Source organism: Sebastes umbrosus, chromosome 4 (genome assembly GCF_015220745.1).
Source record: "Sebastes umbrosus isolate fSebUmb1 chromosome 4, fSebUmb1.pri, whole genome shotgun sequence".
In the NCBI taxonomy this organism is placed as follows: Eukaryota; Metazoa; Chordata; class Actinopteri; order Perciformes; family Sebastidae; genus Sebastes; species Sebastes umbrosus.
Window position 1 is genome coordinate 8,568,974 of NC_051272.1, and position 13,925 is coordinate 8,582,898.

Genomic DNA, 13,925 nt, shown 5'->3' on the forward strand with positions numbered 1-13,925 from the left:
CACCAATCATACGACTAAACCCCCCCGAGATTACTTGTGAAGTAGTAGTAAAGGAGAAAGAGTGACACAATGTGAGAAATGCCAAGGAACTAATGTTAAGGAATTACATTTTGTGGATTTTTTTACCTAATATTTGCTCAGAGTATAATCTATATAAATGGATTTAAACTCTAGAAATAATAAAAAAAAGGCAAAATTAGTAAATGTCTGGAGCAGGTGACAGTAATTGATCAAATGACACAAAGACCCATAACACTTTAATTGCAAAGCCACATTCCTGTGTCTCTATTCCAATTTTTTTGTCTGTATTTTATCCTAAAATTATAAAATGTAAATACATAAGAATCAGATAATCAGTGTGATTTTCACAAAATAAAAGACCAGTTATTTTCAGTCTGTAATACCTGCGACAAAAACTAATCCCACTTTTTCAAACTTTAAACTCACCTGGAATAGAATGACAGAAAAATTAAACTCAAAATTGAGTTTTCTTACTGTATTAAGTAAACGATTATTATTATTTTCCTGATGTTTAAATCTGAAGCAGTACCAGTGGCCAGCATGGCGGAGCAGACTCACCGTGGTGGTGTACGAGCGATCGGCTCCGGCGCTCAGCAGGACCCGGACACAGTCCAGCCTTCCTGCCTCGCAGGCCAGGAATAGGGAGGTCTGTCCCCCCACTGCCGCCGCCGAGTCCACAGCAGCTCCTGCAGACAGCAGCACCTCCACACAGCTGGAGGGAAGGAGGGAGGGCGGGAGGGGGCGACGTTAGAAACATGTGTACCAACATATAACTAAATAAATATACACATACTGTACGGTATGAACTCGTATATGAAGGAGGATGTCTGGCAGATTATTGGTTGATGATAATATTTGTTAATTTTGTATTGTAAGAAATGTATTAAGCCTTCACCTTTTAGGTCATTGCTATATCTGTTTTGACAATGACTCATTATTATGAAGCAGTGTAAACACTCAGTGTCTTTTTCAACTTTTTATTTTCATTTTAGCTTGTCACCGAAGCTTCGAAGCCCAAAAGGTGATATTCAGGACAGCCCTAGATTACACACACATACACACTAAAGTTGTGAGTCTGAGCACCACCTGTTCAGAGACGAGGGAAGATATCCATCAGCCCTCCAACCAGTAGGAAGAGAGATCATCTGAGGAAAACTGAGCCGGTCTGAGTCACGACCACCAAAAAAACAGTTAACCCCATAAAATAAACTCCCAGTGTGTGTGTGTGCGTGCGTGCGTGCGTGCGTGCGTGCGTGCGTGTGTGCGTGCGTGCGTGCATGTCAGCATGCCTTTTGGATATCCCCACTCTATAAATAACACTGTGATCAGATATTACAACACTGCACATTCCCCAGCTGGTCCTGGGCATCGTGTTTTTGGCACAAACACAAACACACATCTCTATTAACAGCCTCTCCTGCTGTACGCTTCATCCCACCAATACATCGGGATCAATACGCGTGATCAGAACTGACTGTGTGTGTGTGTAGTGTAGGAGCGGTAAATAATTAATAATGAGAGCTCCAAGATAAACCACCAATCAGCAGAAATGAAATCAAGCTGCAGACATTAACGACAGCTGCCCAGTTGAAGCTGTAGCTGCGGTGGGAAATCACCCCATAAAGCTTCACAGTCTACACTGTGTGCCACAAAGCCACCAGTTCATACTGGTGTGGTGACGGTACCGAGCAGACGTGCTGGGCCCTGAAACCCAACATGGTTACCGGCGTTACCGGTCTTATTTCACACTTGGGAGGTTCTAGCTGCGCTCGTCTCACAGCAGAATATGTCATGTGAGTCATATATTGAAAACACTGGGCCAATGTGATGCACTAAGAGACAAAGGTCAAGCGCCAAAAATGCAACCAAAGGTATCATAGTGACGTGCCCCACAAGACTAAACATATACAGGGTTCCTCCTCCTTTTTCAAAGTTAAATTCAAGCACTTTTCAAGCATTTTCCAGCACCTTACAGCTGTGGTAAATTACGTAAGGGATAATGCCCAACGAGGTGTCCATTATCAGGGAATATTACACGGCTTTGTTGAATACTTAATTCTGATTGGTCAATCAAAGCGTTCTACGGTCTGTTATTTCTTTACAGCAGACACTTTATTTCCCTATTTCCCTTCTTCATCACATTAAATCAAATACATGACATATTTAAGGGGTTAAGACTTGTTTTCTTGGTTACAGCTGGAATTAGTGGTGAATCAATTAGCTGATTAATTGACGAGTCCATCAACGGAAAATTAAGCAAAACAAAATTTTGACAATTGATTAACACTTTATGTCATTTACTGAGGTAAAAATGCCAAACATTTACCGGTTCCAGCTTCTCAATTGTGACGATGATGATGATGATGATTTTTTATATCAATGTGATTAAATATCTGAGTTTTGGAACGCTGATCAGACAAAAGCAATTTGAAGTTGGAGACTTGCGGATGGCATTTTATAGACTAAATAATGACAGAATTGTAGCAGCCCTACCTTCAATGGTAATGTTATGCTAATGTGTGTGTGCGTGCGAGTTCCAGTACCACAGGAAGACCCGTATGAGCTCACCTGCTGTGGCCGTGGGCGGCAGCAAAGTGTAAAGGTGTGAATCCATTTTCATCCGAGACGTCAGCAGGCGATCCCGAAGATAGCAGCAGCTTCACACACTCTGACAGAGACAGAAAGAAACAAATGGTAATGTTGAAGCCTTTAGAATTAACTAAATACTTTAATTTAAGCCTACAATATTATAAAAACTACAGAACCTTGTTCAGATAGCTTCTGTTCCACTAGCCTCAGCCAGACTGTGTGGTTTCTCATAGAAGGTTGCTTTCAGTGGTTGTTTTGAAAATATGAAACAGATACAGCGCTGCCTTTTTCTGTTCAATAGGCTGAAATAAATACAATTTCAGAACCAAGAACAAAGATAAATCAGAAATAACTGTCTTGACATTTGACTAATACAATTCTCATGAGTTCTAGCCACAAAGATGGTCTTTTATCTTTGTATAAAATGACAAGTTGTCCAAATTTTTCCCTCCAGTACAATAGTACAGTACTCATTTATCTTTAGTAGATGCAGAGAAATCCCCAGAAAAATGCTCCAGCCTCTCAGAAAGACTGATGAAAGAAACCTTTTATGAGAAGCTAGTGGAACAAACCAGAAGTGGGGCAGGACTTCAGCTCTCTCTAGTGCATGTGACATCTGCCTATACTAAAATAGTTTCATATATATATATATATATAGCGGCGCATCAGGCACTATGGAGCCTCCAGAAAAAACAGGACAGAATGAAGACAAAGAGAATTCGGCATTAAATAATACGTCAAGTTTTCTTTCTTTATATAAAAAAAAAAAAATGTATTCTCAAATTGCTCTTTAATAACATTTGTATGTCTGTTTCTTGGCTTCCTACTGCACGTTACTCGATGGTTGTTTCATTTTCCTGTTGTTGCTTTACTGTCAATTTTACACATATTCTCACACTGAACACTCAACCATCTACGTGTGGTTTGAACTAAAGCTGTCAAACAATTAAAATATTTAATGGCGATTAATAGCATGATTGTCCATAGTTAATCGCATGTTTTTTTATCTATTTAAAATGTACCTTAAAGGGACATTTTTCAAGTATTTAACATGGGAGTTGGCATATATGCTGCTTTATGCAAATGTATGTATATATTTATTATTGGAAATCAATTAACACAAAACAATGACAAATATTGTCCAGAAACCTTCACAGGTACTGCATTTAGCATAAAAAATATGCTCAAATCATAACATGGCAAACTGCAGCCCAACAGGCAACAACAGCTGGGGAGAGGGGAGACTCGTGGGTACCCATGGAATCCATTTTCATTCACATATCTTTAGGTCAGAGGTCAAGGGACCCCTTTGAAAATGGCCTTGACAGTTTTTCCTCGCCAAAATTTAGTGCAAATTTTGAGCATTATTGGCCTCCTTCCCGACAAGCTAGTATGAGATGGTTACTAGCACACTCTAGCTTTAAAACTGAGCCCGCTACAACCTCTAAAAGATCGATTTATGCGTTAATGCGTTAAAGAAATTAGTGGTGTTAAAACAACTTTGACAGCCCAGGATTGAATGTATAAACGTATGTCTGAGTTGGGAAAGGAGGAGAGGTAAACGGGGATCAGATGAGATAGAAAACTCTCAGGAAAAGCAACGGACAATGAAATATTGATGGGAGAAAGACTTAAGTCTGTGTTTGTGTGTGTGTCCTCTCTGTGTAGATCCACCTATAATCCTTCAGCACAGCTGTCCTTCAGCTGCATTAGTCGTGTTCATGGATCAACGCTCCTCCACTGACAGAGTGTTACTAAACATCTCAGCAGGGAAGCACATCCTGATAGACCTGCAGTGTGTGTGTGTGTGTAAACGGGTTTACATGTATTAATTATTCTGTGTGTGTGTGTGTGTGTGTGTGTGTGTGCTGCCAGTGTGTGTGTCAACTGAGCGAGCATGTAGGTTACAGCCCTGACATGACAGTCAATCTCATTTAATGGCAGCCAGCATAATGGGATCAGCAGCAGCTCAGACAATTGCAGCCTTTACAGCAACACATGGAGAGTGTTTATTTATCAGGTCTTTGTCCTCTCAATGCATCTTCATGTAGCTGAAGGCACATCCAAGTAACTGCTTGGCAATGCTACTGCATGCTAGGTATTTAGTACTAATCTGTCACCTACATCACTTGAACCAGTTGCAACTAAATTACTAAAAGTGAAAATCTCCTTTACGGAGGCATATTGTGTCCAGTCTCGTATCAACGTAAACCTCCTTTCTACTCTTCATTTAATAGGAAGTCAACTGAGCAACTGGCTCCTCCTGTGAGTATTAACCAAACGATTCATCATGCATATACTGTACATAAGATGCTAACCCTTTGCAGAACCTTGGCCTGGATTATCTTCACTAAAGCATGCACTGCAAGGCAAACTGTATGCAAGAGGAAATATTTTATTCAAACTGACAACAAACTGAACATTCGCGTCTCATTTTCGTCCCACTAAAAGCACAAAATCATGTTTAATTTAGCTGAAATGACAATTCCAGACTGTGTTTCTGCAGAGACTATTAGTTGTGGTAAGAAAGCAGGTGGCGGGGAGGCTTTTGCAGTTAGAGTCTCTCTTAAAAACAGAAATGTCACAGATTTGATGTCTAGAACATTGAAGTCATGTTCCTTCTGAAGGAGGACAAATAACGCTCAAAACTTACAATAAACTTTGGCGAGGAAAAACTGTCATGGCCATTTTCAAAAGAGGTCCCTTGACCTCCGACATCAAGATATGTGAATGTAAATGGGTTCTATGGGTACCCACGAGTCTCCCCTTTACAGACATGCCCACTTTATGATAATCACATGCAGTTTGGGGCAAGTCATAGTCAAGTCAGCACACTGACACACTGACAGCTGTTGTTGCCTGTTGGGCTGCAGTTTGCCATGTTATGATTTGAGCATATTTTGTATGCTAAATGCAGTACCTGTGAGGGTTTCTGGACAATATTTGTCATTGTTTTGTGTTGTTAATGGATTTCCAATAATAAATATATACATACATTTGCATAAAGCAAGCACATTCAAGATTAATTAAATATTTTAATGGATTGACAGCTCTACTTTTCTACTTTCCTTTAATGTGCAGTAAAAGGAAAATGCTGACTAACAAGAAGAATAGAGAGTGTGTGAGTGTGTGTGTGTGTGTGTGTGTGTGTGTATGTGTGTGTGTGTGTGTGTGTGTGTGTGTGTGTGTGTGTGTGTGTGTGTGTGTGTGTGTGTGTGTGTGTGTGTGTGCGTGCGTGTGTGTGTGTGTGTGTATTCAAACTGCATATCTTATTTATGTATTTATAGATTCACTTTATAATCTTTATCATGGTGATGTCTTATGATCCTTATATTTAATTCATATCAGCCACGCTCATGGTAAAACAATCAATCCTGTTTGAAACCTTTGTTTGTATTTGAGTGTATCACCTTCTCTCTATCGATCGATTTGGATCAATACAAGCCTCTGGGCGTTGCTAGAAGACAACTCTTTAAAATCAATCATCCAGCCAACCACTGACCAGAACCACAGACAGGTATTAGGACTACTGCTGGTGGCCAGAAGCTTTCGCCATGATGCTAACACACGCTAACTAACTGCTATCAGTCACTACGTCGGAGCGGACGGGCCTCGGCTCCGATGTTTTGAAATCGGACTGCAGTATAAATTTGAAACGCTAGCTGTCACTGCTACATATCGCTCCTTTAAACTTCTCCCAGGCCGCTGGAGAGACAAAATTCACAGAAAAAATCCAGAGGACATGACCTCATTCTTCTCAGTGTTATCTACGGTCCCGTCTGTAGCAATAACGGCAATACTGCTCTATTCACAAGCCAACCGCAGGGAATGGCAAGCAACCGCCAAAAAACGCTTTGGTCATGTTTTTTTCTTTTTTGAATTCTTTAAAAATGGGACACCATGCTACAAACACCAGCAGCGTGACGAGCCGCTGAGTGTTGCACGTTTGCTGTTTTTTTTCTGATCGCTGGGAGATGAAAAATGCTCAACTTTGGGTAAAACACTGCGCTCGTCACGGTCACTTTTTTACCCAGCCGTCCAACCATAATGTAGGAGGGGCGGGACAAATACCACAAAGACCAACAGTCATATCTTGCATGTACAAGTGCTGGACGACAACAGCAATGGAGGAGAAATCAATACACAAAGATCGACGGGTCCGTCCTCTCTCCCTACGTGCTTCGACCTTCCCTTCATCCAGACCAAGTACTATACTTTGTGCTGACATTTTTCACTTCTGTGGATATTCCGTATCATAGCAACCAGACACCACCAAAGCACCTCAGCTGAAAAAAAAAACCTCATTGCCCTTCTGTGTCCGGCATTTAACACAAAACAAGTATTTCATTAGTTTTAAAACTGTCATCTTTGTTATTAACAAAGCAACAATATACCTAATAAAAGCCTTAAAATAAAGCAATAATGCCACATATCGCACTGTTGAGACAAGCATCATCACCGCAGGGGAAATTCCTTCACCGCGACAGCCCTACCCATCTGCATTAAGGCAATCCTTTGTCCATTTCTAGCTTCATCAATACCTGCAGTGCCTTTAATTTAACCCCTTAAATGTCAACCAGCCAACCAGTATTGATTAATCAAATGTCAGTTACCTGTGTGTCCATTCTGAGCAGCAGCAAACAAGGCAGAGGTTTGGTTGTGGTTGTGGTAGAGGTGGTGGTCTTGTTCAAGATGATTGGGCTTGTCCTCCATGGCGGTGGTAGAGGTGGTGTTGGTGGACGTGGAGGTGGAGGAGGTGGTGGTGGTGGTGGTGGTAGTGGTGGTCGGGTCTGGTTGGTTAAGCAGCATTGACAATAAAGTGACATTTCCCTGGGAAGCAGCTTGGGGTAGCAGGGGGCGCCCGCCGTCCAGGGCAGCAGGCCCTCCGCCGCTTAGAGAGGAGACTACGGAGGGACACCAGCCTGCAAGGGGAAGGAGGAGCAGGAGCAGCACAGGTTAAACTAGGAGGAGGAGGAGGAGGAGGAGCAGGAGGAAGAAGAGGCTTCTAGAAGTGCTGAGCACGGGAGAGCGAGGGTGCAAGAAGGTGGAGGAGTTGGAAGGGGAGTAGAGCACACTTCAGTTCCACGCATACTTTAGTACAGTCTCTTTTGTCTGAGCAGCAGGCAGGAGGTACTGTAGTTAAATAAACATCTCCAGTGAGTACAAGCTCATGTTGTGCAGCCAAACATTGTTCAAACACCCATATTTCAAATTCGAGTGGAGATCCAAACGTGTCAAAGATACCAGATATGACAGGCTGAACTTGGGGGAATTGTTTATAAAAATGAGGCAAAAGGGGGGGGCTGACAGAGTTTAAATGTTAGTGGAAATTTCTTCTTAAACGGAAAATTTGCCACTTTTTATGTGGAGGTCCAATCATGTAGTCGATTGAAGCAATAATTCCTCAGAGTGCTAGAGCAAACTAGTTACAATCAACTTCAATCAACTACATTTACCATCAACACTGATCGGACACCCACATTAAAAGGTGGTGAATTTTCTCTTTAAGGAAAAAAATTCAAGTAGCATAAATTGATGTTGCAGAGAAAAATAATTCACTGTTACACAGCTAAATGTGCTCAAAGTATCCTCATTCAACGGCTCGTAGGATATCTTACGAAACAGTTATTCCTCCTTTTTCGTTCGCTTTCCATACACATTTTCCTACGAAGAAAACTACTTGGTTAGGTTTAGGCAAGAAAACTACCTAGTTAGGTTTAGGAAATGATCGTGGTTTGGCTTAAAATAACTCCGGAAGTGCCATTACTTAAAGGGACTATTTGTAAGATTCAGAAATGCTGCTTAACAGCAACGAACTCAGGTCTACTGGGCGATATTTTTTGACCCACCCATCCACCCCGACGTCTTTCCTACGCAGCGTTTGCCGCTATTTATATTTCCTGGTTCACGATTACGTGCAGAAGGGACAAAACACCCCAAACACAAGCAAGATGTTCACTGTCTAACTGTGTTTCATAAAAACAAGAATTTTAGATTATTTCATTATTCTTCACATACGTTGTTTACTGTTGTAATAGATCATATTTGTATTTTCCATCTACATATTTTTGAATTTGGGATTATGCAGATTCCCCGACCCCACCCCAAAGCGTCGCAGGAACCCTCTGATGAAATGTAACTGAATCAGCATGTGAGGCGCGCTGCAGCCTGGACAAAAGAGTCTGTCATCGCATCAGATTAACAGCGAGATGATGGATTGCATTCATCTTTCAGCACCATCATTCACCCACAATATTCACACAGTGGACACATAGAAATACACACATTATTTAGTAGGATACCGTTGCAATAAAACAGCATTATTTGAAATGATAAAGCACAACAAACAAACAGACAAACAGATGAAATGAATAACAGAAAGAATACCTAATTATTAAACCAAACAACTTTGCTAAAACTAACATGCTAAAGGCTGGAGATGCTACGGCTGCTCTGACCTGGGAAGGTTAAATATGAGTTAGAAAAAAGCAGAATGGAGAATTTCAGTGCAGAAATTTGTCTCACAGACTGAAGAGAGAGATACGAAAGAGACTAAAGAAAAAAGTGCAGCAGAGATTCTCAAGGACGTAGATAATGGCAGCCGCTATGGTTGCACTTCCTGTCTCTCAGTGGGTGGTGGTGATGAGAATAAAAAAGGGCAAAAGCAACTAAAAAATAGCTGGCTGCTGACAGGTGAGATCGTGGATCTGCTTTGAAACTGTGATAAATAAAGACGTCTGTGAAGTAGCAGAAATCCCCCAAACTACTTCAGAAGTTTATCAGATTTGTAATCGGGAGATGCTGCAATCGAATGCAAACCCGAAAGGTTGGCAACACTACTTTTTTACTTGAGATCAGTGTATAGTAACAAATATATCATTATTTTATGCTTATGGAGGCTTTAATCTAACCTTTAAATATCAGTAAATAACATTTGGAGGTCAGCACACACTCAGAGGAGCAATAATCAAGACAATCTACAAAAACATGATATAAATGTCAAGAGTGCCATATTCTTAATGATTTGTTTTCTACGTCATTTTCGGTCTTTTGTTCTTGTAAAGCACCTGGTTATGTGACTAAATAGAGTTTACCGGTAAATACTTGGTATATAGTAGTATTTTATTGGGTAATTACCACTGGTAAATGAGTAGTTAAATACAAAGAAACTACAAATAAATACAAAGAAAGTATTTACCTACTTATTTACCAGTGGTAATTACCCAATAATATACGACTTTGTACCATGTATTGACTGGGTAAATACTTGATAATTAGGGGACTGTAAAATACCTATTTATCGAGATACATCTGCATGCAAAAGAACAGGACTTTCAAAAATGCAAATGTACTTTAACACATTTCACAGGTAAATTTCAGGATAATTCCAGTTCATTACAACGTGGGTTTTAAAGTATTCCAACGTTTTGTCATCATTTCTATCACATACGATACCTGAGAACGCAGCAGCATTACTAACACGAAGAAGACTGGACAAGAAACATGAGCAGCCGGACAATAAGACAAGCCGACAGTTCATTTTCAAAATGTATATGTTATTCCCATGGTCTATTGGTATGTTCACACAGAGAGACCGGACGAACTCTGTGTATAAATGTCAGTGTATAAACCTCAGACTGTCTATAGTATAAACAACAATGTCGCTGCCGTATTTATGCCCATATGACTGTATGTTGAGTATTGATGAATTGAATTGAATTGAAGCATTTTAAAAGTTGTTTGCTTGTCGTCTTGCGGACAGACCTGACAAAGCATGAATTCAGATTTTTTTCAAATCGGCATCATTATGTTGTTATTTCGGCATCATTTTGATCTGTTTATTGCAATTAAATCACAGCACAATCTGTTTATTTTGGGTTCATACCGCAGTAGCGATGTGTGGCCTGCTAGATACAGTCAGTGCAATGGCACTGTATGTGAATACAGCTCGCCGCCGGGTGATGTTATGAACCCAGACATGACAGCGTTTGGTTATCTGACATATCTGGGACTTCCACAACATGTAAAAAGCAGCAACAGTAATTATTTAAAACCAACGTTGTAATAAACTGGAAATATTCTGTAATCATACCACACAGTAAAATCAAGCATAGCACTGAAAGCACATCAGAAGCTAAATATAAATGCTACATTTATATCAAAACGATTAAATTACACACAGAGAGCCGTCAATGACACGGGAGGCAGAACGGACAAGACGAGTTAATGGAAGCTGAAACAGGAAGAGTGCAGGACGTAGAGGAGCGGTCATGGCATGCTACTGGAGGATGGAAATGGGAAGGGGAGGAGAGAGCAGCCTCTGGCATCAGCTTCAGAGAGGACAGGGGTTACTGGACCTACAAACCAATCTGAATACACAAAAGGGGGGAGGGGGGGGACGTCTGCTTTGCCTCAACTCACCCTGACGTGCTCCTTCTGCTGTGGGACGGCTAACCTCTAGACTCTGAGCAACATGTTAGCGACATGTCGATACTGATACCGACAGTGCTAACGTGACAACATGGAAGACGAAAGGTGCCCAGAGGGAGGACACATTAAGGGCAGAGAAGGAGAGATGAGTAGAGAGAGAAAGCAGTGAGGTTGAGGAATAGAGTCAGTGACTTAAACTGAGTTGACCCGTGTGCTATTCTGCATCGCATTCCTGTGGTTAGACCAGTTTGCCTGTGACCTGATCGCCATACTTGCCAACCTTGAGACCTTGAAAACAGGGAGGATTTCAAAAACAAAGCGGGGACCAGAAACATTTGAGTTTCAGAGACTTTGTTTCCTGTATTCTGGTGACTTTAAAAGAGTGAAAATAACAAAATAATAAGTATACTGCAACAGCATTTTCATGTTAAACAGAATAATTTGACCCTCCGGTGTGAACTTGGCGAGTGAATCTCTATGATAAACTAATAGTCATCAGTTTTTATTCATTTTTGCTCCTGCTTGAGTATTTCTTTCTCTTAGTACTTCTCTCACTCACTGAAGGTGCTTTCAGACACAATGCAATAATGCCACCACTGTGCTCTGAAACCCGTTATTTCCAATGGCTTGCACTGCGCCATGACAGCTTTTCACTGCATCGAGCAAAGCCCAACTTTGGGCTGTGTCGAGCGCAGCTTAAACATGAGACTCAAACTGCGCTGTGTTGAGAGCATAGACTGCTCTCTTCTGCTGGGAAACGACAGTTGGTGTAGCTCTATTGTTGTCCGGGTGGAAACATTAGGGATTATACACACTGTTCAGTTCCAGAAACAGGCTAAGATAACGAAAACGAAAAAAAAGTGTGAAGATTTGACATAAATCGGGAGAAATACGAGAGTATTGTGACCCCGGGAGGAAACCAGGAGAGGGCGATGAAAAACGGGAGTCTCACGGGAAAATCTGGAGGGTTGGCAAGTATGCTGATCGCTATGCTATGATATTCTATGCTGTGCTAGCGGCGTGGAAAGATAGTCGAAGAAAAGAGGCAGTGGGGAGAACTGGAGGGAGGTGGAGCGTGGAGGAGCCCCTTTACCTGATGCTGTTGCCAGGGGGCTGCCTGCGGAGGCTCGGGGGCTACGGGAGGATGAAGCACTAATGGAAGAGGAGGTGGAGGGGGGGTTTATGGAGGAGGGGCTACTGACAGTGGTGGCAGGGCTGATGACGGGGGGGCACTCTGCACATGCTGCTGCCGGCTGACGCTGAGGGCCCCGGCCAGGCCCCGAGGAGCGGGAGGCGGGGCAGGCACCCACCTGAGAGGCCGTCAGGGCTGGGACCAGGTCCAGGGCGGGTTTGGGCGGCAACTGAGGCGTGGCCGGTTTCAGCCCGGCCCCTGGGGAGCGGCTGCTGTCCCCCACCCCCTTGATGGGTGGATGAGGAGGAGAGGGGGTCTGGGAAAGACCTGGCTTTTTGGGAGGGATAGGGGGAGGGTTTCCCCGGTCGATCCTGGCCACCGTGGGCGACTTGATGCCGATGGGATGGCTCAGGCGGCCGGGAAAAGGGCCTCCCTCTGAGGCGGAGTGGGGCAGGCCTGGACGGAGGGGTCCACCGCCTCCTGCTGGGGGGCTGGTGAAGCGCGAAAGGACCTGTGTGACGGTGTGGCGTGCTTGCTGTTTGGCGGCGAAGTTGTCACGGTTGGTGGGGGAGAGGTCACGGGCTGGAGGACTCTGGGACGACGTGCCGTTTTGGTCCTGTTCCTGGAACTTGTAGCGGGCCGCCTGGACACGGGGGCTGACTCCCGTGGGTAAGCCGTGGGGGGCTTGGCCCTCTGAGCCATTCTCTGTCTGTGTCAGTCCTCCTGAGCTGCTGTGGACGATCCCCCGACCGCTTGTCTTTGGCAGACTCAGGCCCACATAGTTGGCAGGGGTTGGTTTGACGGGTATAGTGAGGGGGTTCTTCTTGGGACCCTCCACCTCAGTGGGGGGCAGGTCCGTTTGGCAAGACGCCGTTCGAGAGCTGATGGGCTCTGTCGCTACAGAAACTGACGTCAGAGCTTTAGGTTTGGGTGGCGGGCTGGTGGGGGCAGCAGGTTCTGCTCCGGCAGCAGCAGCAGGCTGGGTGACGGCGGCACCATCCTTCCCATCACCCTGTTCAGTCCTGAGCTGCTCCACCTGCTGCCGCAGACTCTGGCTCTCGACCTCCTCGCGGCCCAGCCTGGCGCGCAGCTGTTCCCGCTCTGTGTCAAACTCCGACAGCTGCTTCTCCATCTTGGCCTCCATCTGTTGGCTACGCTGCCGCTCGGTGCTCAGCTCCTCCTGAAGCCGGCCAGAGGCGCGACTCTCCTCGTCCAGGCGAGCCTGGAGCTCGTCGAAGCGCTGCGACTCCTCCACCACCCGCGTGGCGAGCTGCTTGCACTCACGCACCAACATCATGACAATGTGCTTGTTCTTCTCGCGCTCGTCCTTCAGCTGCGCCGTCAGCTTGCGGTGATCCTGCTCCAGACTCTGGAGCTGCAGCTTCTCCATCTCCAGCTGGAAGGAAAAATACACACACAGTCAGGGAACAGTAGCTCAATGCAGTATTTCACAAACGGGTACCAAGAGATCATATCATGAGTTTTAGATTTGGAGTTGGGCTTGGCATATCTACACTAAAGACTAGGGCTGACCCGAATGCTTCGAAACTTCAACCATTGCCATGGTAACCCACCTCCTAATCAGCATTCGAATGCTTTGTTTGTTGTTTTTTTATTTCTTTCATATACAAGTATGTAATAATGATGTATAAATCCCAAAATAGCCCATGAAATAATGAATAAACCCACAACATTATTCACTTTTACTATTCAACATTAATTATTATAAGTTATTCTCAGACGGATATCGCTG

The 13,925-nt window shown here is 43.6% G+C and overlaps 1 protein-coding gene across 3 annotated transcripts in view; it reads right to left on the minus strand.

Moving 5' to 3' along the window:
- Positions 1-13,925, minus strand: part of cttnbp2 (cortactin binding protein 2) — a 99,784-nt gene that overhangs the window by 25,955 nt on the left and 59,904 nt on the right. For all 3 annotated transcript variants that reach the window (XM_037768107.1, XM_037768106.1, XM_037768109.1), the window contains exons 4-7: positions 12,134-13,568; positions 7,224-7,532; positions 2,590-2,689; positions 580-733 (exon numbers count right to left, since the gene is read on the minus strand). In XM_037768107.1, the coding sequence (XP_037624035.1) occupies positions 580-733; positions 2,590-2,689; positions 7,224-7,532; positions 12,134-13,568 (1,998 nt within the window). The remainder of the gene's footprint in view (positions 1-579; positions 734-2,589; positions 2,690-7,223; positions 7,533-12,133; positions 13,569-13,925) is intronic.